This window comes from Enhydra lutris, unplaced genomic scaffold (assembly GCF_002288905.1).
Source record: "Enhydra lutris kenyoni isolate GAN:26980312 unplaced genomic scaffold, ASM228890v2 scaffoldscaffold12, whole genome shotgun sequence".
In the NCBI taxonomy this organism is placed as follows: Eukaryota; Metazoa; Chordata; class Mammalia; order Carnivora; family Mustelidae; genus Enhydra; species Enhydra lutris.
The window spans coordinates 2,307,335-2,334,633 of NW_019154096.1; the positions used below are offsets into that span (position 1 = coordinate 2,307,335).

The 27,299-nt window shown below is 39.4% G+C and overlaps 1 protein-coding gene across 1 annotated transcript in view; it reads left to right on the forward strand.

Annotated features, from left to right (window-relative positions):
* Positions 1-27,299, forward strand: part of LOC111144745 (ryanodine receptor 2) — a 549,385-nt gene that overhangs the window by 323,750 nt on the left and 198,336 nt on the right. The window contains 6 exon segments of the mRNA XM_022499183.1: positions 4,187-4,413; positions 7,234-8,038; positions 10,337-10,537; positions 18,129-18,234; positions 23,833-23,976; positions 25,681-25,954. Of these exon segments, the coding sequence (XP_022354891.1) occupies positions 4,187-4,413; positions 7,234-8,038; positions 10,337-10,537; positions 18,129-18,234; positions 23,833-23,976; positions 25,681-25,954 (1,757 nt within the window).

Here is a 27,299-nt window from a genome sequence, read left to right on the forward strand (position 1 = left end):
AAAAAGGACAAAGTTTTGTAATCTCCTTCAGGTCACTGGGGCAATGAAATTAATTAGAAAGGGTTTTAGCGACAATTTAAAGTATTTATTAATTCATTGAAATGGTTAAGAACAAAAAAGGGTTTCTCTGTGGTCATCGAAAGTATTAGATTCAATAAAACTAGGCTTCTATGGAATAAAAATGCCCAATAAAATACCATTCGATAATCATTGAATTCAGAGGTGAACTAGTAAGTGGGCTGAAAGACCTGAAACTCCTACTTAATGGTAAGTGCTAGAACAGGGCAAGTATAGAGAACTGTGGGAACACAGGGAAGAGCAGAGAAGTTGGAGGTTGGAGGGGGTGGATCAAGTAAAGCTAAAAGCAGAGAGGACATGCAGGTTGATTCTTAACTGTGGGATAAGAGCTCTCAGAATACATTTAATAGGAGAGGCCATTCTGGACAGAGAGCCCAAGAAAGCAAACTTATGTGAATCAGAGAGCTGGAGGTTAAAGAATTCACTGGGATTCTCACCAAGGGTGCCTTCCAGGATGTGGCTGGAGATCAATGTGGATAGAAGGGAGACCAAGTCCCAGCAAGCTGGAAAGGCCTTGAATGCTGTGCTAAGAATTTGGCACCTGTTATGTAGACAGTGTTGATCCATTGCAAATGTGAAGCAGGGGCCTGAGTATAATTAAACATGTTTTGGAAAAATACATTGACAATCACATGGCGGTGGCAATGTGGAGAGGGGTCGGCTGTCTCGAGAATGAGAAATGGCAGGAATAAGGAGGTGCTGCCGATTTGATACTGTCTGCACATGACCAGGTGACGAGAGTCGTGGAAGTTGTAATGTAGAGAGAATGATAAATGAGAAGATGCTGTAGAGGAGAAATGGATAAAAGGTGACAATTGGACCAATAGGATTTGTTGCTGAATGGGATTCAGGTACTCAAGGAGAGTGAAGAATCAGGGATTAAATTAATTTTTTAATTTTTTTAGTTTGGATAACTAAGGGATGTTAATACATCAAGCAGAAGAGCTTGTTGAAATGCAGGAAAAGGAACTGAATTGAATGTTGCAATTGTAGATTTGAGATGCCAGGCACACATCAGGATGGATGCAGTAGATGGTTTTCCAGGGCTGGCTCGGTGACCTTGGACATGTTCCTTCAGCTGTGTGAGCTCAGTTTCTGCCTTTGTGAAATGAGATTCTTAGCAGCCACAGGAAGGCAAATATAATATGGACTAAAGGAATCCATGACTCTTACTCATTAGGAAGGCTTCTCTGACCTTGCCAGAAGAATTTCAGCAAAATGATGGATCAAGCTATATTATAGCAAATTCAGGATTGAAAATGAGAGAAAGACAGCAAATATGTATATGTATATACATATATACATGTATATTTTTTCACACACATACACATATATATACACACACACACAATGTATATTGTATATATGTGTATATATGTATTTATACCTATTTATGTATACATGAATATATAAATTTTATATATTTTTCTCTCTGTATATATAAAACATATATATATAATATATAAAATTTAACCAGAAAAGTGGTCCTTTCCTGGAACTCTGACTCAGTGTTGGTCTGTTTGACATTTCCATCTGGGTGTTTTACAGACATCTCAGATTAAATATGTCCAATTATGTCCAAAAAGGAAATGCGGACCATCGTACCTCCTCCTCCTAACCTGTCCGATCTACAGTCTTCTTCATGTCAGTGAATAGCAGAGTCACTTGCTTAGGCCCACACCCTTGGGGTCATCCTTGACTTCTCTCCTTGACATTCCACATCCCAGTTCCATCCACCAGTGAATCCCCGGCCTGCGACCTGTCACCGTCGCCCCTTCTGATGACCACATCGATCTCCATCAACGTCATTCCCCATCAGGTTCCTCCAGTGGCCTCTTGATGGGGGCTTCTGAATTCCGCCTTGCCCCTCTGTCCATCACTCAGCAATCTGAGCGACTGTCACTGTACTTAAAGAGAAATCAGATTGTGTCATTCCACTGCTCACAAACCCTCTTTCCCTGAGCACAAAAATCCTAGGTCTCATGATGGTTCTCAAGTCTAAACAGTCTGCTATCTTGTTACCTCCCTGACTTCCTCTCCTGCTGCTCTCACCCACTTCGTTCCACTCCAGCCACCCTGGCCTCCAGTCTTCCTCAGACTCGCCAGGCAGACTTCCTCCTTGGGTCCTTTGCATTGACCATCCCTTCTGCATGGAAATTTCCTCCCCTGCGTGTCCACCTGCTTCTTCTTCTTTGGATCTTTCTTGATCACCTTCTCAGCGACCCCTTTTCTGACTACCTGTTTATTATTCCTGCCCTGCCTTCTGCTTCCTTCATCCTGAGTCTACTGTTGAGTCTGCTTTCTGACTTAATTTTTTTTTCTTTTGACTTTATTTTTTATCTTCAATTTAAAAAATGGAAGCTCGATGAGAGGAGAGATTTTGTGTGTTCTGTTCATTTGGTGCCTAAAGCCGTTCTGGGTCTTTCCCCCACCACCCCATTAAAAGAGGAGAATAGGAAAGTAGCCTGATGATGAGACTGTCTAAAAGTATGCAGTAGACAAGGCTTTACGGGAGAGGGAGACACTGAAGGTAATGGGAAAGGTGAGGTCATTGGTTTTTTTTTTTTTTAATTATTCATTAATTTTTATTTCTCAGAGAGGAAATATGTTACCAAACTTACGTATTTACATATTCATATTATATATTTGCATATTTAATTTTATTTTTTTTATTTTCAGCATAACAGTATTCCTTGTTTTTGCACCACACCCAGTGCTCCCTGCAATCCATGCTCTCTCTAATACCCACCACCTGGTTCCCCCAACCTCCCACCCCCGCCGCTTTAAATCCCTCAGATTGTTTTTCAGAGTCCATAGTCTCTCATGGTTCACCTCCCCTTCCAATTTCCCCCAACTCCCTTCTCCTCTCTAACTCCCCTTGTCCTCCATGCTATTTGTTATGCTCCACAAATAAGTGAAACCATATGATAATTGACTCTCTCTGCTTGACTTATTTCACTCAGCATAATCTCTTCCAGTCCCGTCCATGTTGCTACAAAAGTTGGGTATTCGTCCTTTCTGATGGAGGCATCATATTCCATAGTGTATATGGACCACATCTTCTTTATCCATTCGTCTGTTGAAGGGCATCTTGGTTCTTTCCACAGTTTGGCGACTGTGGCCATTGCCACTATGAACATTGGGGTACAGGTGGCCCTTCTTTTCACTACATCGTTGTTTTTATATGGCCCTTAAGAGATAGGTGGGGGTAGTATCAAGGTCATAAGTATGGCAATAAGTTGTGGCCCAGTAGAGACCTCTTTCCCTGAGACCAGACGGAAGGAATTAGGAAGGCTGAAGATGATACATATTGAAGGTAGAGGAAGGTGAACAACAAATAAATGGTATTAATGTCTGATGAATTCTGTTTCCTTGTGTGATGGTCCCATTTATCTGTTGAGATGTCTCTGGAGTACCACCGACTACTAAAGTCTGATAAACCCGACAGGGGGTGGATGAGTGGTTGAAGGGAGAGGTAGGTGACAGGGGACAGGCAAGGAGAGAGAGCCAAGTGGGTGCAACTCATTACAGAGTTGGGCGCCAAAAGCAGCCTGAAGGCATGTGGGATTTCACCGAGGGCCCTGCTCAGCAGAGAAATATGAAGGTTCTGTGGTTATACTTGGTTGCCATTGTGTTCGCAGTGAGCCAGAGAGTATAATGAAAGCAATATCCCCAAACCAGTTTTGTTTTTTGTTTTTTTGTTTTTTTAAAGATTTTATTTATTAGAGAAAGAGAGACAGAGAGAGAGCACAAGCAGGGGGAGCAGCAGGCAGAGAAAGATGCAGGCTCCCCACTGAGCAGGGAGCCCAATGTGGGACTCGATCCCAGGACCCTGAGATCATGACCTGAGCGGAAGGCTCGCTGAGCCACCCAGCCATCTCTCCAGACCAGCTGGAGATACACTCTTTCATAATATTCTCTCCTCTTGTCCTTGCAGGAGCGATTCAATCCAAGTTCTCTTATTTCTTGTATTGACTTTGCTGGACATGGAGAGTATCTTACTTCCACTACCTCTTTCCTGCACAGGACCGTGGTCATTATTGTTAACCCCATAGACTGTTACAAATTAATTCTTTTTCTGCTCCCCCTCCTCAACCCCGTTCCCTAGAATGTGATGCCTCTGTCGGCGGGATTATTCAAGAGCGAGCACAAAAACCCCGTGCCGCAGTGTCCGCCACGTCTCCACGTGCAGTTTCTGTCCCACGTCCTGTGGAGCAGGATGCCCAACCAGTTCTTGAAGGTAGATGTCTCTCGAATCAGTGAGCGCCAAGGCTGGCTGGTGCAGTGTTTGGATCCTCTGCAGTTCATGTCTCTTCATATCCCGGAGGAGAACAGGTCAGCCCCATGTGCCCTTTACCGTCTGATTGGGACCCTTCGAAATTGGGGGATGTTGCTAGGGGAGCAAAAGGAAGCTTAAAAATATCCAGTTTCTTGGGGCGATGGAGATATTATTTCACATATTCCATGCTGAAATCTCTTTCTCAACCAGTTCGTTACTGAAACAAAACTATTGTACTGCCCTTGGAGGAGCTCTGGGATATTGCTCCTTTCCTCTTGTTTTCTCTGCGCCCAGAGCAGGTAAGCATTCCGACAAGTGCAGCTGCAACTGAACTTAAGACTCGGTGGTTGCACGAGGTCTGCTCCGGGCTGGGATGGGGGATGTGTGGTCCATGGGCCTTCTTATCCCAAGGCCCAAGCTGATGGAGCAGCTCCAGCCTGAGACACAAGGTTTCCATGGCTAAGCGTGGGTGGGTTCAAGGACACTTGAGGTCTCTGAGAACTTCTTTTTGCTTGTTCACTCCTGTTTTATTGATCCAAGACAGTCACAGTCAAGCCCAAAGTAAAGAGGGCGGAGAAGATTTCTCCACATACAGGGAAGAAGGAAGAGGGAGAATGTTTAGAAAGGACAGTATAATCTGTATCATGGGCTGAGGGAGTGGGGCTTTTTTTTTTTTAATTTTTTATGTTTATTTTTTTTTAAGATTTCATTTATTTATTTGACAGAGAGATCACAAGTAGGCAGAGAGGCAGGCAGAGAGAGAGGGGGGAAGCAGACTCCCCGCTGAGCCGAGAGCCCGATGTAGGGCTCGATCCCAGGACCCTGAGATCATGACCTGAGCTGAAGGTAGAGGCTTAACCCACTGAGCCACCCAGGCGCCCCTAAGCGAGTGTTTTATTTTATATTTAGTATTGTCCTTATAACAGATAAAACAATGAGTTATTTCTTTTCTTTTCCTGCAGTTAAAGCCATAGCTCATTAATGTATGAATATTGCTATGAGCAGTTGGTGGGGGAAGACAGATTAAACTGATTGACATCTGTGCTTTGGTTTGCCTTCACCTAAGTGTAGAGTTGGAAGATGTAGACTCTACATCCTTCAGACTTCCCTAATTCATTCATTCCACGAATATGTCTTAGTTCCCACTGTGTCCCTGGCACTGGATAGTAAATGGTGTACAAAACAGACATGACTCTTACCTTAAAAGATTTCATGGTCTGTAGGGAGGAGAGGTTCTTTAAAGGAAGGGACAGGGTGCCATAAAGTGAATAATGGTGGGTATATGGGAAGGTGGCAGCAACGGTGTAAAATTGTAGAGTCCTTAGATGTTTCTAGATACTGACACTTTGAGAGTGATTAGACAGTAGAGAAAGTTGTATTCCTCAGTAGGAACCTAGAATGAGGATGTTCTGTGTTGCTACAATGAACGGGTTTATGTATATTTGACCATTGGCCAGACTAACAGTCTTCTTGAGAGACTGAGAGGCTTAGCTAAGACCTGGGAATCATTGTCCACTAGACTGTGAGGTCTCCCTACTCAGTTATACCTTCCCTGCCTACTCAATTATACCTTCCCAAGAATTGGCTGCTAGCAGCTGAGCCCCATGGTTGTGTGGTTTCCTAGAGGCCCAGGTGGTACACAGGGTGGGGAATCATTTGCTTTGGGTTTCCAATGCATAAGCTTCTGCTTCTGAGATTTCGGAGGTGCAGTCTCAAACAATTCTGCACCATCAGGCTTTCAGTGGAATACCTTTGAGCCAGGCAGCGTAGATACAGTTGGGCATGGGCAGAATGATAGAGTCCTAAGGACAGTGACGGAGCTTAACAACAAATAATCACAAAGAATTACCCAGCACCTACTGTGTACTGGGCTAAGTGCATGATAAGTATTAATACACAAGTCATATAACCCATGTTCTGATGAGTTAATATTAGAGTCTCACCAGGGATGTTTTCCTAGATGAATGAGTCACTCCCCTTATTGTGAATGTATCAGGTTTCTCCTTTTAATTCTACAGTGTCACCTATAAGCCATCTTAATAATATACTAATAAATAGTATAGAAAATTTTGCACATCTAAAAGAATTATGTGCTTTAAAAAATTGACTCTATTTTGAAAGGAATGGCTTTACTGTAGGCATATTCTGGCCACACTTTTAAGGTTTTATGTGTTAGAAGGGCATGATAAAAAGCAAAATGACCTGAATTAAGAGCCCAGTGTAACCAGATTCCCAGTAGAAACTTTCCCAAGTGCAATGTCACAGATAGTGTTTGTTTTCCCGAGCTGCACAAATCTGGTGGAAACCAGGGCTGCGTTGGTGGACATGTAGGGGCTGTGTGGGATGTATGAGATGGTAACTCCTGTCAGAGGAATTAGTCCTCCAGTCCTTCTAACTGTCAGGGTAGTAGCTAATCATGAATCAGAGACAAGGTCAACGTAGCCCAAGGCAGAGTTTCCTCATTTCTTGAGCCAGTTTAGCCAAGTTGGAGAGGGACATTCTAGATTTTCCAAGGAGTGCTTACACTTTGAAAGAAAGGGAGTCCCCACATCCAGGTGGAGATAGCATCAAAAAGCGGCGCCCCAAACCTTGGGGTGATAGAAGATGGAAAAGCTCCAAGTGCCGCTAGTTGGAAATTTCCAACGTAAAATTGTACGCATGGGAAAACTTGTAACATACGTAGTACTGATTAAGGAAAAGCAAAACCAAAAACAAACCACTACACTATCATGAAACCTGTCATAGAAAAGTATTTTTAAAAAAAGTGTTTCCATAACTTTTTTTGAAATTTATGATGTACGCAGATTTCTCCTGCGATTCAGAATTTTGAAAAGTGTCCCACGCTTCACCTCGCTACCGCGCCCCCCCTTCCACAGGTCCGTTGACATACTGGAGCTGACAGAGCAGGAGGAGCTGCTGAAATTCCACTATCACACGCTCCGGCTTTACTCCGCCGTCTGCGCTCTCGGGAACCACCGGGTGGCGCACGCCTTGTGCAGCCACGTCGATGAGCCTCAGCTGCTCTACGCCATCGAGAACAAATACATGCCTGGCTTGCTGCGCGCCGGCTACTACGACCTGCTGATTGACATCCACCTGAGCTCCTACGCCACGGCCAGGCTCATGATGAACAGTGAGTTCATCGTGCCCATGACGGAGGAGACCAAGAGCATCACCCTTTTCCCTGACGAGAACAAAAAACATGGCCTTCCGGGAATTGGCCTCAGCACCTCCCTCAGGCCACGGATACAGTTTTCCTCCCCCAGTTTTGTAAGCATTAATAATGAATGTTACCAGTACAGTCCAGAGTTCCCTCTGGACATCCTCAAGGCCAAAACCATTCAGATGTTGACAGAAGCTGTTAAGGAGGGCAGCCTTCATGCCCGGGACCCCGTTGGGGGGACAACTGAGTTCCTCTTTGTACCTCTCATCAAGCTTTTCTATACTCTGCTCATCATGGGGATCTTCCACAATGAGGACTTGAAACACATCTTGCGGTTGATAGAGCCCAGTGTGTTCAAGGAAGCCACCACTCCGGAAGAGGAGACGGACACGCTGGACAAAGAGCCCAGCCTAGAAGACTCCAAGCCAGACGGAGCTGGCGAAGATGAAGCCAAAGGGGGTAAGAGGCCCAAGGAAGGCCTGCTCCAGATGAAACTGCCTGAGCCAGTTAAATTGCAGGTAATCAGAAAAAATGATTTCAGTCAATTTCAGAGTCACTAACTGTGAAGGTATTGATATTTACCTTTGTCTCCTTTTCTCTCGGGGCTTGTGTGTGTGCTTTGGTGTTCCTATATAATGATAGTTTTTCATAAAATTAACCAACTTCCTGTTGTGCTTAGGGATGTGTCCATATAATTTTGTTGCATTTAGAATGGAATTTGTGATTTTTCCAAGGGAGTCAACTGACAGTAATTCATCAGAGATACCTTTAGTAATTTGCGTCTGTGTGTGTAGGTCTAGGTGTCCACCTGCCAGCCCTTTGTCTCCTCCCTCTTAATTCACTGCTGGAATGCCTGAAAATTGAAGGCACCTCACCCCCTTTCTAACCTCGCCTCCACTCACGCCAGCCCTCGAATACTTGTTTGCCAGTAGGTGTGCCCATTCTCACACAGCAAGGGTTTGCTTCCTGCATGTATGTTTCTTTTTTTTTTTTTTTTCTTTTTTAAAGATTTTTATTTGACAGACAGATCACAAGTAGGTAGAGAGGCAGGCAGAGAGAGAGAGGAGGAGGAGGCAGGCTCCCCTCTGAGCAGAGAGCCCGATGTGAAGCTCGATCCCAGGACCCTGGGATCATGACCTGAGCCGAAGGCAGAGGCTTTAACCACTGAGCCACCCAGGCGCCCCCTGCATGTATGTTTCTAAGAAATTAAAGACATCGCCTATTTCTTGTGCTCATCAAGAAGATGTCTAAGGATCGTTTCTTCACATCTCTTTAGTTCACCAGAGTCCATTTGATGGTTTGCATCATTGACAAGCGCCCTTGCTCTTCCTTCCTTAGTTGACGTTGATTGAGCTCTTCCTCTGAGCCGGACACTTGGTTCTGGATGGAGGAAGCAGATATGGACTCTACCTTCCAGACGTTCACAGTCCCTAAGGGAAATAAGCACTTGTTTATCTCTCCATGCTAAAATAGTTTATTGCTAATTGCATTAAATGATCTGAAGGAAAAGAATGGATGACTAGAAAAAAAGGAAATATCCACTGGATTACTGCAAGAAAGATGGGGGAGTCCTGTCTGAGATGGTGGCTTTTAAGCTGAGGTCAGGTGGATGAGCCAGAGTCCAGTAGACATGAAGAAGGAGCAGGAGGATTGTTCTAGGAGATTTTCACCCAGAGCATGTAGCGCAACGAAGATTCTGAGACAGAAAAAGACCAGTTAGCTTAATGAGCTAAGGAGAATAGGTCAAGTAGGCAGAGGGCAGTTCATGTAGAATCTAGGCATTTGATAAAACCAGCCATATAACAGACTTTAAATTTTATCCTAAGTTCAGATAAAATCACTGAAGAATTTTTTTTAAATCACTGAAGAATTTTAACAGGAAGTTTTTATTCTAAAAAAATTTCTGATGAAAATTGATAAGGAGAGAAAAGGAGGGTCATCTAAAGTCCACTTAGTCAAGAAGCTGTCATGTTGGTCCAGATACAAGGGAATGATGCTTACACTAGGGTGGGGTGAAGGGCATGGAGAAGGAGGGTAGATGATAGAGCTACGTCAGAGCTGGCATTGACAGGAATGTGCCTGTTGTGGTTGTGAAATTTTCTTTAACTACTGCCTTCCTTATATGGTGTTATATAATATTGGTTGTTGGTATTATATGATTTAAATGTTTTCCTAAGCACGGGCAGAACATTCGCTCGTAGGCACGTTTCTACCAACATACACTGTTGGTTAAAAATCCTTTTGGATTCAGGTAGAAGAATACCCAACTAACCATTTCATGAGTAAGCGATGGAACCACTTAATTAATTTACATGAGAAGTCTGGAGGTACACAGTTCTAAAATTCATATAGTGGCCCAATAATGTCCTCGGGAACGTGGCCGTTAATATTTTCCTGTGCTCCTCGGTGTGTGGTTTTCATCCTAAAGTGAAGTGATCGTGTCACTCATTACCCAGTTGTACCCATTTTTGGAGGAAAAAAAAAAAAGGTGTTCTAGTCTTTTATTTTTGATGAGAAATCTTTCCCACAGGACCCCCTGGCTAACTTCTCCATATATATCTTATTTGCCATAGTACCTGTGGCTGAGAGGAGGCCAGGATGGTAAGTGTCCACCAGAAGAATGTGTATTTACCCTTTTGGCTAGAAAAATTATGTCTTATCCCCTGGGAACAACCACAGCTTGCACAAAGTCAGAATTCTGTTCGTAGAGAAGAGTTGGCCACTAAGCATGTCTGCCACAGATTTTGATCTGATACACATTCACCACGTAAAGATCCAGAAATTGAATCTCATCTCCTTTGTCAACATCTTTTTAGCTGTGCCTGCTGCTTCAGTACCTCTGTGACTGCCAAGTCCGACACCGGATAGAAGCCATTGTGGCCTTTTCCGATGACTTCGTAGCAAAGCTCCAAGACAACCAGCGTTTCCGCTACAATGAAGTGATGCAAGCCTTAAACATGTCAGCTGCCCTCACTGCCCGGAAAACGAAGGAATTTAGATCGCCCCCTCAAGAGCAGGTACGAGAGTGCAATGGAAATCCTTCCTTTTTACTTTGGGTTTTACATCATCCAGGATATAGTAATTGCAAAGTTATATCATAAGTTACAATTGTGTTGTTGTTGTTGTTTTCCCTTCCTGTTCTCTTTAAGCCACATTGATTTAGTCAGTAATTCTTAGTTTCACCAAAAAAAAAATAACCCAGTTAGTTTAAACAAACAAGAGACTTACTGAAAGCTATCATGTGTATTCTAGATTCTTGGACAAGACTGATGTGCCAGATTCTGAAGTTCTGCAAAGAGAACTTCAGAATCTGACACATCAGTCTTGTCCAAGATCTTCGTTGGCTGACAAGGCACCACCCCAGTGAAAAGGAGCCCCTCCTTTCTAAGAATTGATGTCAGATACCTTCTCTTTGGTCCCTCCTGAAAGACCAAATGTCAATGCCCCAAGGCTTGCCCAAAGATGGATCACCTGTTAATGGTTCTTCTGGTTGCTCACTCCAAACCCACCTCTCTCCCTACAGTACAGTAGAACCAAGGGCACGTGCCTGATCCAGACAATGAGCTAGTCTGGAATCTACTTCAAAATGGGATGCCTGGTGTGGGAGATTTCCAAGATGGTGGTGAAAAGGTATAACCACCAGATCTCATCTTCAGTCTCTTGCCCTTAGCATTTCCCTCTCAAGATACCTCTAAGTGAAAATGTTTAGGGACTAATAGCAGAAGTTGTCTTCTCACCAGAATGTAGTTTCTTTGAGGGAGGTGTCATGGAATTTTGTTCATTGCTGTGAAGAGCATGTATTGAGCAGAAAACAAGTCCAAGCCCTCCCAAATTAACTCCATTTGGTAAACTGCTATCAGGAGGCTTCTGCTTCTGGAAAAATGAAGTACATGGGCCTTCTCGATTCTTCCTTCTAAGTACAACTGTAATCCTGGAAATTACATAAAAGATTAGATAGGAAGACTCTAAAAGGTAGAAGCAAGGAGACTGGCTATGGAATTGGGACCTGAGGAACAACATGGTGGTGAGTCCCCTGGGTTTTCTTTTTGCCTCATCTATCTCAGACTTGGGGCTAAAGGAGCCCACAGTGCAGAAATGCCAATGGGCATCAACAAGAAAAGCCCAACCAAGGGCTTCTATGTCTAGCCAGAAGACCATGAAAACTGTCTTTCTAGCAAAACCAAAAACTTGTAGGGACTAACCGTACTCCAGTCGAACACTAGATGGAACTGTGCCTTACTGCTACCCCAACCAGCAGACACTGAGTGGGGAGCCCAGATCTCCACCCTCACCAGGCTGCAATGAGGTGCTCCAGGCAAAACTGTAGGGAGCTGGGACTTCATCCCTGATGACTGGTAATGTGGCCTGCTTCTTCCAGAGCGTCAGTAGAGGCCAGAGAGGGAGAAGTAAGTACATGGCACTTTTGCCCTTTCCAGTCAGGGTTGTATGAGTATAGGTCTAGTGGGGAATTAGATTTCCCAGCCTTGCCCAGTGAGAACAAGGTCTTCCTCTCTCATTGTTCATGGAAGCTGAGTGAGGAAATGGGCTTCCATTCCTACCAGGCAGTGGCAAGTAACAAGGCAGCTCAAACTCTTCTCCTGCTAGGTAGTGTCAAAAGAAACCAGACATTTAAATAAGATCCAGAAGTCTCATAAGACCAAAATGTCAAGGTTTCAATTAAAAAAAATCACTCATCACACCAAGAACCAGGAAAAACTTAAAGAAAAGATATTCAAGAGGTACCAACTCTGAGGTGAAAAAGATGTTAAATTTGTCTGACAAGGCTTTTAAAGCAGCTGTCATAAAACTGCTTCAAAATGGGGCGGGGGGGGGGAACTCATCACAAAGAAATATAGAAATAAGAACCAAATGGAAATTTTAGAACTGAAAAATAACCAGAATAAAGAAACCTTAAGTGGATGGACTTAGTAGTAGAAGGAAGGAGAAAGAGAAAAGAATCACTGAACTGAGGAGAGAACAGCAAGAATTACCCAGTCTAAATTACCATATGATCTCTCTGGTATGAGGAGTCTGAGAGACAGGGTGGGGGATTATGGGGGGAAGGGAAGGAAAAAGTGAAACAAGATGGGATCGTGAGGGAGACAAACCATTAGAGACTCTTAATCTCACGAAACAAACAGGGTTTCTGGGGCGGGGGTGGTGGGGAGGGAGAGGGTGGTTGGGTTATGGACATTGGGGAGGGTATGTGCTATGGTGAGTGCTGTGAAATGTGTAAGCCTGGTGATTCACAGACCTGTACCCCTGGGCAAATAATACATGATATGCTAATTTAAAAAAAAAATTACCCAGTCCAGGGACATCTGGGTGGCTCAGTCAGTTAAGTGTCAGACTTTTGATTTCAGCTCAGGTCATGATTTCAGGGTCATGAGATCGAGCGCCACATCAGGCTCTGTGATCAGCTGGGAATCTGCTGGAGATTCTTTCCCTCTCCCTCGTCCCTGCTCCTATGCATGTGCACACGCTCTCTCTCTCTTAAATAAATAAAATAATCTTTATTATTATTATTTTTTTAAAGATTTTATTTGACACAGAGAGAGAGATCACAAGTAGGCGGAGAGGCAGGCAGAGAGAGAGAGAAAGAGGAGGAAGCAGGCTCCCCACTGAGTAGAGAGCCCGATGCGGGGCTCGATCCCAGGACCCTGGGATCACGACCTGAGCCGAAGGCAGAGGCTTTAACCCACTGAGCCACCCAGGTGCCCCTAAAATAATCTTTAAATAATAAATCTTATTATTTAAAAAATAAGCAGATTTAAATAACTTTTAAAAATAAAATAAATAACTTTAAATAAATAATCTTTAAAAATTAAAAAAAAAATTACCCCGTCTGAAAAACAGAAGAAAAAATAAAAGCCTCAGGAACTTGCTTGCAAATATAACAGAAGATCCGACATTTGTGACATTAGAGTCCCAGAGATGGGAGAAAGAGGGGGAACTGGAAATAAATAAATAAATAAATAATGGTTGAAACTTTTCAAGTTTGGAAAAGGTACAAGGAAAGAGACTCAAGAAGCTGAATAAACTAGGTACCCAAAGAAATCTAAACCAAGACCGTCATCGTCAAACCTCTGAAAACTAAGAACACAGAAGAAAATCTTGAAAGCAGTGAGAAAGAAATGACGCACAGAGAAGGAAAAGCAATGTGAGTGACTGCGATTCAGACTGGCCCGTGGAGGCCAGACAGAGACAGAAGAGGCACACCATTTTTCAACTGGAAAAAGACTGAAAACCCAGAATTCTATAGGCAGTAAAAACATCCTTCAGGAATGCAGGGGAGATCAAGACAGTCTCCAATGAAGGAAAACACTGAGAATTGGACTACAGCAGACAGACCCTGAAAGAACTGTAAACAAAGTCCTTGAAATAGAGAGAAAACTGACAGTAGAAGAAAATTGTGAAAATCTGGAATGGAGAAAGAACTATGGAAGATGTTAAAGCATGGATAACTACAATGCATTTTCCTTTTCATTTTGAGTTTTCTAAGTTATATTTGTTGGTTGAAGCAAAAATGATAAAGCTGTCTAATGTGTTCTAGATGTATTTATAGGAAACACTTAAGACATATGTAGTTTATTTTTTAATTTTTAAAGATGTTATTCATCTGTTTATTTTGGAAAGAGACCACGTGTGGATGAGCTAGAGCAAGCATGGGGGGAAGGGCAAAGGGGGAGGGACGAGTTGACTCCATGCTGAGCCTAGAGCCTGATGTGGGACTGGATCCCATGACCATGACATCATGACCCAAGCTGAAACCAAGAGTTGGATGCTTAACTGACTGAGCCTCCCAGGTACTGCAAGACATTTTGTATTTTAAATAAAGGAGGATAAGGGGTCTTAAGGGAGGTAAATTTTCTGTGCTTCACTCAAACCAATAATATATTGATGCCAGTAGTCTGTAATGAATTATGTATGTATAATGTAATATCCAGAGCAACCACTTAAAAAGCTATAGATAGAGATATACTAAAAATAAATAAATTAATTAATTAAAAAATGCCAGAGTTAACTCAACATGAGATCCTAAAAATAGTTTAAGGAACCCATAGCAAGTTGGGAAAAATAAAGCAGAACAAACAAAAAACACACAAAATTACAGATTTAAGTTATAGCACATCAATAAAGTCATGAATATAGATAATATAAATATACTAATTAAAAGGCAGAGATTGGCAGAGTGGCTTTTGAAACTTGGCCTGACCATATGGTCTTAGGTTTCTAGGAGAAACTTATATCAAATAGAATGATGTAGATAGGTTGAAAGTGAAAGGATGAAAAAAGTTACACAAATATAGATAGATAAATTTAATTTAAATTTTAGGTAGTTAACGTACAGTGAAAAATTGGTTTCTGGAGTAGAATTCAGTGATTCATCACTTACATATAATACCCAGCACTCATCACAAGTGCCCTCTAGTCTATCCCCCACCTACCTCCCTCCACCAACCCTAAGTTTGTTCTTTGTCATTAAGAATCTCATGGCTTGTTTCGCTCTCTCCTTTTTTTCTTTTCTCCCGTCCCATATGTGCCGCTTCCCCATGGTGCACGAGAGCAGAATGAGGCACAAACAAGTCAGGTGCAAGAGACAGGGAGCAGGGGTGGACAGTAGAGAAGACTGTTGCCCCGAACAACTGCTCAGTCCTGTATTTATTAGATACAAGATAACAATCAACAAGGGAGTAGAAGAGGGCTCTGCATTAACCAGATGCCTTGTAGGTAAACAAGAAGGAATATCACTTATACATTGATTATAAATCTTATAGATAAGCAAGGAGAAAAGAATATGTTTGGTCACGCAGTATAGAATTTGTAGGGGAGCAAGCATGTTTAAAGGGATTATCTTGATTAACGGCAGGCTGTCTCTGAGGCATGGGAGATAATGAAAAAAATGAAGCAGGTGGCGTTCCACCCTGAGCGGGCCAGGCGTTCCTGGCTGCTCGGCTTCCAAGCCGTAAATCATCCTCTCCCCCAGAGACCTGTTGCTAATGCATGTTTTTCTTAAGGCAACCTTTAAGCATGCTTGCCAGACTAGTACAATTTCTCATGGGTTATATTTTAAGCAGTACATTGTTTTGAGGGACGGTTACACATATGTTCATTTGTCTTTCTTAAATTCTACATATAAGTGAGATCATATGGTACTGACTTATTTCACTTAGCATAATATATCCTAGCTCCATCTGTGTCATTGCAAAGGGCAATATTTTATTCTCTTTGATGGCTGAGTGACATTCCATTGTGTGTATACATATATATATATATATATATATATATATATATACACACCACATCTTCTTTATCTGTTCATCAGTCAGTGGACATTTGGGCTATGTCCACAGTTGGCTAATGTTGATAATGCTGCTGTAAACATCTGGGTGTATGTATTCCTTCAGATCTGTGAAAAAATGGGTATCTGGGTGGCTCAGTGGGTTAAATCCTCTGTCTTCGGCTCGGTTCATGATCCCGGGGTCCTGGGATCGAGCCCCGCATCGGGCTCTTTGCTCAGCAGGGAGCCTTCTCCCCCATCCCCCGCTTGCCTTTCTGCCTACTTGTGATCTCTGTCTGTCAAATAAATAAAACCTTTTAAAAAATACGTGAAAAAAGATATGTTATGAAAAAATAGGTGTATATCAGAACAAAGAAATTATCAGAGACAGGGACATTATACAATGATAAAAGAGCAACTTGCTAAGAAGACAAATGTACATGTACTAAATAACAGAGCTGAAAAATACGTGAGGTCCACACAGATAGGACTGAAAGAAGAAATAGATAAATACACAATTATAGGGAGAGACTTCAGCACCCCTTTGTCAATAATTGATAGAAAAGCTAGACAGAACTCAGCAAGAATATAGGAAAACACAGCCCTTGCACTACCGAACAGGATCTTTGGATATTTGTAGAACACTCCATCCAAGAATATAATATATATTTTTTCAAGTTCCCTTGAAACATTCTCAATGATGGACTCTATCCTGGGCCAGAAAACAACCTAAACACATTTAAAAGCATTGGATTTTTTTCATACAGAATCTTTTTGCTGACCACAATGGAGTTTAACTTAGAAATCAATAAAAGAAAGGTAACAGGCAGTCTCCCATTACTAGAGAACTAAAGAACACAATCTTAAATAACTCTTGGCAGAAGTCTCAGGGGAAATTTAAAAACATATTGAACTGGAAGAAAATGAAAATATATTAAATATTTATATTAAATTATATTTAACATTAAATATAATTTAATGTTATATTAAATTTTACATATGAAAATTTGTGGGAACAGCCAAAGCAGTGCTGAGAGGATAATTTATGAAACTAAATACTTAAAGAGAGAAAAATAAATCAATAATCTAAGCTTCTGTCACAGACATTTAGAAAAAGAAGAGTAAAATAAACCCAAAGCAAGTAGAAGGAAGGCACTAATATAGATAAAAGCAGAAATCAATGAAATTGAAAACAGGACAATTGAAAGAAATAATGAATCTAAAAACTGGCTATTTAGAAATATCAAATCTACACACTACTGAAAAGGCTAACAAAAAGAAAGAAGACCCAAATTACCAACATCAGGAATGAAATGAGGTATCACTACAGATCCTGCAGACATCAAAAGGATCAGGTGGGAATGTATGTGTGCATTTACTGTATGATTCCATTTATGTAACATTTTTGAAATGACAATAGTACAGAAATGGACAATAGATTAGTGATTGACAGGAATAAGGGATGAGGAGCATGTGCGAGGGTAGTGGATGTGATTATAAAGGGGTAGGAGGAATGATTGTTCAGGTGATGAAATTGTCTTCTATTTTGATTATCAGTGTCAGTGTTGTGGTTGTGATAGTGTACTGGCTGTTTTGTAAAGATGTTACCCATTCCCAAGGGAAACTGGGTAAAGGATATATGGTATCTCTTTGACTATGTCTTATCATAGCGTATGTGTATTATCTTAAAATAAAAGTTAAACAAAAAATTCACATAAAAAAACTCTAAAAAGCAAATTTACAGTTGTTTCCTCAGGGGAAATTATGAAACAGCAACATTATTTTCTTCGTTCATAAATGTAGTATTTTTGTGTCTAAAGCTAAAACAAATGGAGTTTGTTGAAGTTTATTTAATTGAACCATTAATGTTAGTAAAAGCATGGCTATCCATTTTATTTTCTACCTGGATTTTTCTTCATCTTTACTCTATATCCTTCTCAAAAAGTATTCTTTAAAGTACTCCAGGAAGTTTAGAAATTAGCAAGACAAAAATGGAAATCTAGGAGAAGCATAAAAAATATTTTTTAAATAATATTTAGATTTTAGTTGATTTAAGAGCCCTAAGTACACAAGGGTCTAACATACTCTGGAATTGAGAAAAAGAAAGCAAATTATGGGACGATTTTGCAGCAAGCTAGGCTTTGAAGAGTATCATTTATTTTTTTGGTATTCATTGTATTGAGTGAATGATTTTTCATCTGTTGTGCAGCAATTTGTGAATACTCAAAGATTTGAACATCTTTGGTTTTTATGATTTTTTTTTTCTGTGTCATTTCTGAATTCACTGTTCATTTGCTCACCTCTTTCTTGTTTTTCCAAACTTTCAGATCAATATGCTTCTCAATTTTAAGGATGACAAAAGTGAATGTCCATGTCCTGAAGAAATCCGTGACCAGCTCTTAGATTTTCATGAAGATTTGATGACACATTGTGGTAAAGTCTTCTTGACTTATAACTCTTATTAGATGTGTTATATATTTATTTATTTACTTATATATCCATTGAGAATTAACTGACATATACACCACCGTGTAAGTTTAGGATGTACATTGTGATTGTTTGATTTATTTATATTGTGAAATGACTACCATAATAGGTTTCACTAGGATCCATCTTCTCATGTAGATGGAAGAAAAAGAAAAGAAGAAATAAAGGCATTTTTCCCCCTTGTGGTGAATACCCTTGGGACGTATTCTCTTCAAAGAACTTTCCTGTATATCATACAGCAGTGTTAGCTACAGTCATTATGCTGTATGTTGCATCCCTAGAACTTATTTAAAGTTTGTAACTTTTGACCACTTTCCTTCAATTCCCTTCTCCCTACTATCCCACCTCTGATAACAAGTATGGTCAGTTTTTCTCTGAGTCTTTTGTTTGTTTTTAGTTTTCCACATATGAGTACAATCACACAGTATTTCTCTTTACTTTGCCTTATTTCTCTTAGCACAGTTCCTTCAAGTTCTGCTCTTTTGTCACAGATGGTAAGATTTCCTTGTTTTTTTGGCTAAATAATATTCCATATCCACAACATCTTTATCCATTCATTTATCAATGGACACAGGTTATTTCCATATCTTGGCTATCATAAATAATGCTGCTATGAACATGGCAATGCAGATACCTTTTTCAAGTTAGTGTTTTAATTTCCTTTGGATATATTCCCAGAAGTGAGTTACTGGATCCTATGGTAATTCGGTTTTTAAAAAAATTTTTGAGGATCCTCTATACTGCTTTGTTTTTTGCTATTGAGTTATAGGAGTCTTTTATATATTTTGAATATTAATCTCTTATCAGACACTAGTCTACATACATTTTTTTCTCATTCTGTAGGTTGTCTTTTCACTTTGTTAGTGGTTTCTTTGGTTTTTATGGAAGCTGTTTAGTTTGATGTAGTCCCATTTGTTTATTTTTGCTGTTGTTGCTTGTGGTTTAGGTGTCATATCCAAAAAATCATTGCCAAAATCCATATCAAGGAGCTTTGTTTTTACATTTTTTCTAGGAGTTTCATGATATCAGGTCATACATCTAAGTCTTTCCATCTATATCTAATTAATTTTTAATGAGTGGTTAAGATATGGGTCCAGTTTCATTCTTTTAAATGTAAATATCTCATTATCCCACACTGTTTATTGAAGATTATCTTTTTTTTTTTTAAGATTTTATTTATTTATTTGACAGACAGAGATCACAAGTAGGCAAAGAGGCAGGCAGAGAAAGAGAGAGAGAGAAAGGGAAGCATGCTCCCTGCCAAGCAGAGAGCCCGACTCAGGCTCGATCCCAGGACCTTGGGATCACCACCCAAGCTGAAGACAGAGGCTTTAACCCACTGAGCCACCCAGGCACCCCTATCTTTTTTTTTTTTTTTTTTTGAAGATTTTATTTATTTATTTGACAGAGAGAGAGAGAGGGAGATCACAAGTAGGCAGAGAGGCAGGCAGAGAGAGAGGGGGAAGCAGGCTCCCTGACAAGCAGAGAGCCTGATGTGGGGCTCCATCCCAGGACCCTGAGATCATGACCTGAGCTGAAGGCAGAGGCTTAACCCACAGAGCCACCCAGATGCCCCTATTGAAGACTATCAAATTCAGTTTGCTGGTATTTATTGAGAAATCTGTGTTCCTTGGGGTTAGTGACCTGTGATTTTCTTTTCTAGTAGTGTCCTTTTGCATTTTTGGTAACAGAATAATGCTGTCCTAATAAAATGATTTGGGGCATGTTTCCTCCTCTTGGATATTTTTGGAAAAGTTTGAGAAGAATTGGTGTAATTCTTATTTCAATGTTTAGTTAAATTCACCAGTAAGGCTTTGCTTCTTTGTGAGATTTTGATTACTGATGCACTCTCCTTACAATTAATTGGCCTATTCAGATTTTCCATTTCTTCCTTGGCAAATTGTTTCTAAGAACTTTTCCATTTTTCTAGGTGGTCCAGTTTGTTTGCTTATAATGTTCATAGTAACCATTTACAGTCCTTTGAATTTCTGTGATATCTTTTTCATTTATAATGTTGTTGATTTGAGTCCTGTCTTTATTCCCCATAGCTAGACTAGCTAAAGGTTTGGCAATTTTTTTTTTTTTTCAGGGAACTTAGTGTGGTTAATCTTTTCTGTTATTTTTTGATTTCTATTTCAGTAATTTCTGCTCTAATCTTTCTTCTGCTACCTTCAGGCTCTGTTGGTTCTGCTTTTTCTAGTTCCTTAAGGTGTAGAGTTAGGTCGTTTATTTGAGATCTTTCTTGGTTTTTCATGTAGGCATTTATTGCTATGAACTTCTCTCTTAGAAGTGCTTTAGCTGTACCCATTAATTTTGATATGTTGTATTTCCAGTTTTGTTTGTCTTAATAAATTCTTTTATTTCCCCTTAAATTTTCTCTTGGTTTCATTGTTTGTTAAATAGAGTGCTGTTTAATTTCTCCATGTTCATGAATTTTCCAGTTTTCCCCTTTTCATTGATTTCTAGTTTTATGCCATTGTGGTCAGAGAAGATTACTGGTATAATTTCAACACTCTTGAATTTACTAAGACTTGTTTTATGGCCTAACACATATTCTATCCTGGAAAATGTTCCATGTGCACTTGAGAAGAATATTCTGCTGCTGCTTGATAGAATGTTTTTGTATGTTAGGTCCATTTGGTCTACAGTGTTGTTAAAATCCACTCTTTCCTTATTAATTCTCTCCTGTATGAACTATTCATTGTTAAGAGTGGGATACTAAAGACCCCAATTATTATTGTATTACTCCTTATTTCCCCTAGTTTTTTTATTTGTTTGTTTTTACTTTATATGTTTAGGTCCTTTTGTGTTGGGTGAATAAATATTTATAAATGTTACATGTTCTTGATATATTGACCCATTTACCATTATGCAATGACCCTCATTGTCTCTTCTTACCATGTTTAATTTAAAATCTATTTTGGCTGATGTAAGTATAGCTTCCCTGTTTTGTTGTTGTTTTGTTTCATTTGATTACCATTTGCTTGAAATGTTGTTTTTCATCCCTTTTCTCTCTTTGTGTTTTTTTTTTTCTTCTTCTTCTTTTTTTTCTTTGTGTGTCTTTAAAGCTAATGTGAATCTCTTAGGGGCAGCGTTTGGTTTAGCCCTTTTTTTTTTTTTTTTTAATTCAATCATTCTATGTCTTTTGGTTGGAGAATTTTATCCATTTATACTTGAAGTAATTATATTGATATGTAAGGATTTACTATTGCTATTTTGTTAATTTGGGGGGGGGTTGTAGATCTGTTTTTCTTTGTTGCCTATCCTGCTGTATGTTGTGTATGTATGTGTTAATATATTTGTTATGAGTATGCTTTTACTCCTTTATTGGGTTCTTTTGTATAATTACTACAAGATTTTCCCTTGTGGTTACCACGAGGTTTACATACAATATCTTAATGTTTTAAGAACCTATTTTAATTCTTAAAAAAAAAATTTTAAACTAGAGTTGTGAGTTATGCACCATGGTTACCATATTGCAGAATCTAACTTTGATTATTTGTTTACCATTACCAATAAGACTTACGCTACCTTTTTTGTGTTTTTGCCCTGGTAATTAGTGTTGTTTAACTTCCATTCAAAGAACTTCCTCTAGCATTTGTTGTAAGGCAGATCTGGTAGTAATGAACTTCCTCAGCTTTTGTTTGTTTGGGAAAGTCTCTCTCTCTCCTCCCTTTTCTTAAGGACTTTCTGAAGGACCCAACTTTACTGGGTATAGAATTCTTAGTTGACAGTTACTTTCTTCCATTTTTTTAAAATATGTGACGACATTCTCTCTGGCTTAAAGAGTTTCTGTTGAGAAATCTTCCAGTGGTCTTATGGGATTTCCCTTTTGTGTAACTTCTCTCTTTTCTCTTGTGCCTTTTTAAAATTCTTTCTTTGCCTTTTCCTTCTGACAATTTACTTGTAATGTGTCTCAGTGTAGCCCTATTCAATTTAAACACATTTTGGGTCTTTTGGGCCTCATCTATCTGCTTGTATGTTTCTCTCCCCAGGTTTGGGAAGTTTTCCACTATTATTACTTTAAATATACTTTCCGTCCCTTTTTCTTTCTTGTCACTTTCGGGAATTCCCATAATCTGAATATTGTGGGACTCTTTCCATTGTATCCCATAAATCTTATAGACTTTCTTCAGAGTGCATGATTTGCATTGACCTATTCTTCAGATTGTTGATTTTTTCTTCTGCGTGTCTAAGTGTACTTTTGAAACTCTCAACTGAATAGTTCAGTTACTGTATTTTTCAACTCTAGAATTTGTTTGTTCATTTTAATGGTTGCTGTTTCCTTGTCAAACTTCTTGTTTTGTTTTGAACTGTTTTCATAATATTGTTTAGTTGGTACAAAAGTTAATATATATGTAAATAGGTTCATAAATACACATGATGCCTGTTAGGAGTTCATGTAAGAATATTTATTATTGCAAAATAGTTAACTGACCCTTTGTGGAAAATCATGACAGGTAGAGATACCAGAAAGGCTTTAAGAACAAGCAGGAGATAGCCAAAATTTTATTTAGTTTCTCCTCTGTAGCAGAGGACATGTAACCAGATGCTTTGGCAGAGAGATGACTGTTAGATTGATTTAATGTAAAGACAATTGATCACAAATAGTTGTGGGGCACTTTTTAGAATTGGCCAGGAGATGCAGCATGTATCTTTTGGAATAATGATAAATGTCTAAGGAAATCCTTTATGAAGTTTATGTCAGTAGCCCAAATCTATTTAGGTAGGTTTCCCCTCCTTTTACCCTAAGAACTTTAAAAATGAAATTTATTTGATGTTCTCAGTCTGTGGTTCTTTTCCCTTTAAGCAGTGATATGGACAAAGTGTTCCAGTGAAAGAAAATGAATTAGCCATTTCTTAAGTGTTGTATAGCACCAGATGCATTATTTCTATTTTATTTTAATGATGAGACTATAAACATCACCTTGCATATTAATTCAGCTTTTAAATAGAGAGACACTAGACGAGTGCCAGAAAGTTATATTATCTACAGTAAATAAAGAGGTACTCTAAAATGGTAGGATTATTGCTTCAGACATAAAGTGTTTCCTGAACTAGGATACCTAATTATGCCTGCTCTCTGTTTTTTCAGTTTATTAACATACCACTGTAATTGTCAGAGGCAAATGAGGAGGCTGAACTTCTAGGAGGTTTTCTGCAGAGTAAAACTGTAGGTCTAGGCAGATAGCACCTAAATTCAGAGATGCCTCAGGGTCAGCCTGAGGGTCAGACCAAACAGCAGAATTGATCTTGACTCCTAAGAGCATCTTTTTGCTATCTGCTCAGTTTTATATTTTGTCTTGGCTACTAATAGACCTAGGCCCATCAGAACAGGGGAAAAAGAGAAAGGACAAGATGCTAGTGAATGGATTTTACCCAAGTGCTAGTGAGCAGGAGTGCTTAACTCAATGTTGTCAAATATTTTGGACATGCAGCATTGCTTTAAGCTATAAATGGAAAAAGTTGCAAAACCAGAGCATTATTTCTCTTAAATGTATTTTTTTTAAAATTCTTTCTTTCTCTTTGCTTTTCTCATGCTAGGAATTGAGCTGGATGAAGATGGGTCTTTGGATGGAAACAGTGACTTAACAATTAGAGGACGCCTGCTGTCCCTGGTAGAAAAGGTGACATACCTGAAGAAGAAACAAGCTGAAAAACCAGTTGAGAGTGACTCCAAGAAGTCCTGTAAGCAGTATGGAAGGGCACTGGCAAAGCGACTCTGCTGACATTTATTCATCCTTTGAACTAACATCATACTAGATGAGCCAGTGAGAAAACTGAGCTGGAAGCTTCCAAGAATCAGATTCTTAAGTAGATGGCTGTGGCTGCCAGAGGTAGACAGCAGCAACAAAATATGTTTGTAGGAAAAGATTGAGAGGTAGCAGTATTTATAAGGGTGGGTGGGCTCCCCAGAGGACTACAAATGTAGATATTTGATCAGAGACTGTCAAGACAAAGTACAAAGGGAGTAATTTAGCTTTCCTATCTAAATACAATGCTAAAGGCATTCGAATATTTTTGTACCAAGTTAAACCTTTTCTTAAAGTTTAAATAGGTAGTTATCTGTTAACTGTATTTTGCTTCTGAGATATTTGCTAAACTGTTGGGCATTTCTGGTTCATTTTTATCCTGTTTAATTGAAGAGTAACACATTGGGGCAATGCTTCTCAGATGCAACACTCATCAGAAGGGGTTCAAGTAGTAGGTTGGTGAGATCTATCTTACTAATTGCCTCACATCTCAGTCCCTCTTCGTTCTGTGATGCAGCCCACTGGTCTAGGTACAGTTTTTACTCAAAGAAGAAAAATCAACTCATGAAAAATTTTAGTTTTTTTGTTTGTTTGTTTTGCTTTGTTTTGTTTTTGGTGCTTACTCACAATGGAAACCTTTTATCCATACAGTGAACTCTAAATTTATTCTTTAGTATCACAACCAGATTTATTTGGATGAGGTCTTCTTCAAAATGAGAGTTCAAGGTTTCTTATGAACCACTTTTTATTATTATCAGGTTTATGATTTTGATCTATTAAAAATGTCAGCATGGTTTTGAGGCATGTGGAAGTATACTGGCATTTTATCTGCATTTTGGATTTGGTTAAAATTGGTAGTTTTTGTTTGTCCTTAAATAATGTCTAGATTAAAGCAGGTAAACAGCTTCTTTTGAAAATCTGCCAGTGTATCAATGGTAGGAATTAGTACCTTATTATGTATGTGTTGATCACATCAGCCCACTTAGCTTTGATAACTTTGCTCTTTATTTTAGGAGGTTTAAAAGTTCTGTTGCTTTTATGTATACTATACTGCATGACACATTGCAAGTAATCTTCTACGTATAGAATAGTTTTTCACTTTAATACAGCTTCACAATCAAAACATTTTAAGTGACAATTAAGGATCCAAATTATAGTAAAAATATGAGGTCACTTTTGCAAGTGGCTCAAATGAAGAGAGAAAAAAATAGATCATTCCCTTGGATGCCCATGACTGATTTTATAAGGGTATATGATGTCACATCTTCTGGGAGGAAAATAATGGAACAAAGAAAATAAAAGTAAAAGTAATAGGACAAATCATATTGATTGCCCTATGGGTTGCCAACAGCAATTTTGAAAAGTATAATTCTGAACAGCTAAAATTCCTTAATAAGAGTAGTTTTTAAGGAAAAGCTTGTGTATTTTTATTCTTGCGTGTTCATAACTCATTTTTACTGACATATGTATAAAATGTTTAAGTGAAATTTATTTTCCTCCAAGAATATTCCTAGCTTTTTCAATCTGGTTCAAATACAGATATTAGTTTGGGACTGTGAGAGGTAGAGTTGAAATGCCCAGCTAATTTGTCTTTTCTTATTATTTTCCTTTTTAAAAAACATCCATAATGACTTTATAGCCACTCTTCAACAGTTGATTTCTGAAACCATGGTCCGATGGGCACAAGAGTCTGTCATTGAAGACCCCGAGTTGGTGAGGGCCATGTTTGTGTTGCTCCATCGACAGTACGATGGCATTGGGGGTCTGGTCCGGGCTCTGCCAAAGACCTACACTATAAATGGTGTCTCCGTGGAGGATACCATCAACCTGCTGGCATCTCTTGGTCAGATTCGTTCTCTGCTGAGCGTAAGAATGGGCAAAGAAGAAGAGAAGCTTATGATTCGTGGATTAGGGTAATTTATTTAACTATTACAACTTTTGTCTTACAAATGTCTTCTTTTTACTTGTTAATCCCAGTAGTTGCACAGTAGGTATATTAATATAAATCCACTATTTCGATTATAGGCATGCCTCGTTTTATTGTGCCTTGCTTTACTGCACTTTGCGGACAGTATGTTTTTACAAATTGAAGGTCCATGACTACCTTGCATTGAGCAAGTCTATCGACACCATTTTTTTTAATGGCATTTGCTCACTTTGTGTCTCTATGTGTCACAGGTTGGCAATTCTCACAGTATTTCTAACTTTTTATTATATCATAATTGTTATGGTGACCTGTGATCAATGGTTATGATCCACTGAAGGTTCAGGAGATGGTTAGCATTTTTAGTTATTAAGTGTTTTTTAATTAGGGGATGTTCATGGATTTTTTTTAAAGATTTTATTTATTTGGCAGAGATCACAAGTAGACAGAGAGGCAGGCAGAGATCGAGGGAGAAGCAGACTCCCCACTGAGCAGAGAGCCTGAGACAGGGCTGGATCCCAGGACCCTGGGATCATGACCTGAGCCGAAGGCAGAGGCTTAACCCACTGAGCCACCGAGGCTCCCCCACATGGATTTTTAAAACATAACACTGTTACACCCTTAATAGACTACAGTGTATTGTAAACATAACTTTTGTATGTACTGGAAAACAAAAAAAAATTTATTTGATTTGCTTTCTTGCCATGAGCTGGAGCCCAATCTGCTGTATTTGTGAGGTATATCTGTATATGATTATTAAGTGAGATTGTTGCTTTTCTAGACATTATGTTTTAAAGCTAAATAGAAAAGTTGCTCACCAGCAAAACATGACTGATTTTACAACTCGATGCTGTGGTGGCTATGATATGCAGCACATATTTTAGAGGTGCTTAGAATTAATTTTTCAGGGCTGCCTGGGTGGCTTAGTCGTTAAGCCTCTGTCTTCTGCTCGGGTCATGATTTCAGGGTCCTGGGATCCAGCCCTGTCTCAGGCTCTCTGCTCAGCGGGAAGCCTGATTCTCCTTCTCTCACTCCCCCTGCTTGTGTTCCCTTTCTCGCTGTGTCTCTCTCTGTCAAATAAATAAATAAAATCTTTTAAAAAAATAAATTATTTTTTCAGTAATTTACAATCACATATAAAAATACAGGTTAATAAAAACACATGAAAATCCATACAGAGACAAACACTCACCAGCAGGAAATAGTATTTTGTCTGTATCCAACTGGGCCTTGAAAAAGAATGGGGAAAACAACACAATTCTTTTGCTAGTTCAAAATCATAAGTGTGCTTCCTGTGAATTTAGGGATTAATGTTTATATCTCATGTGTAGTTT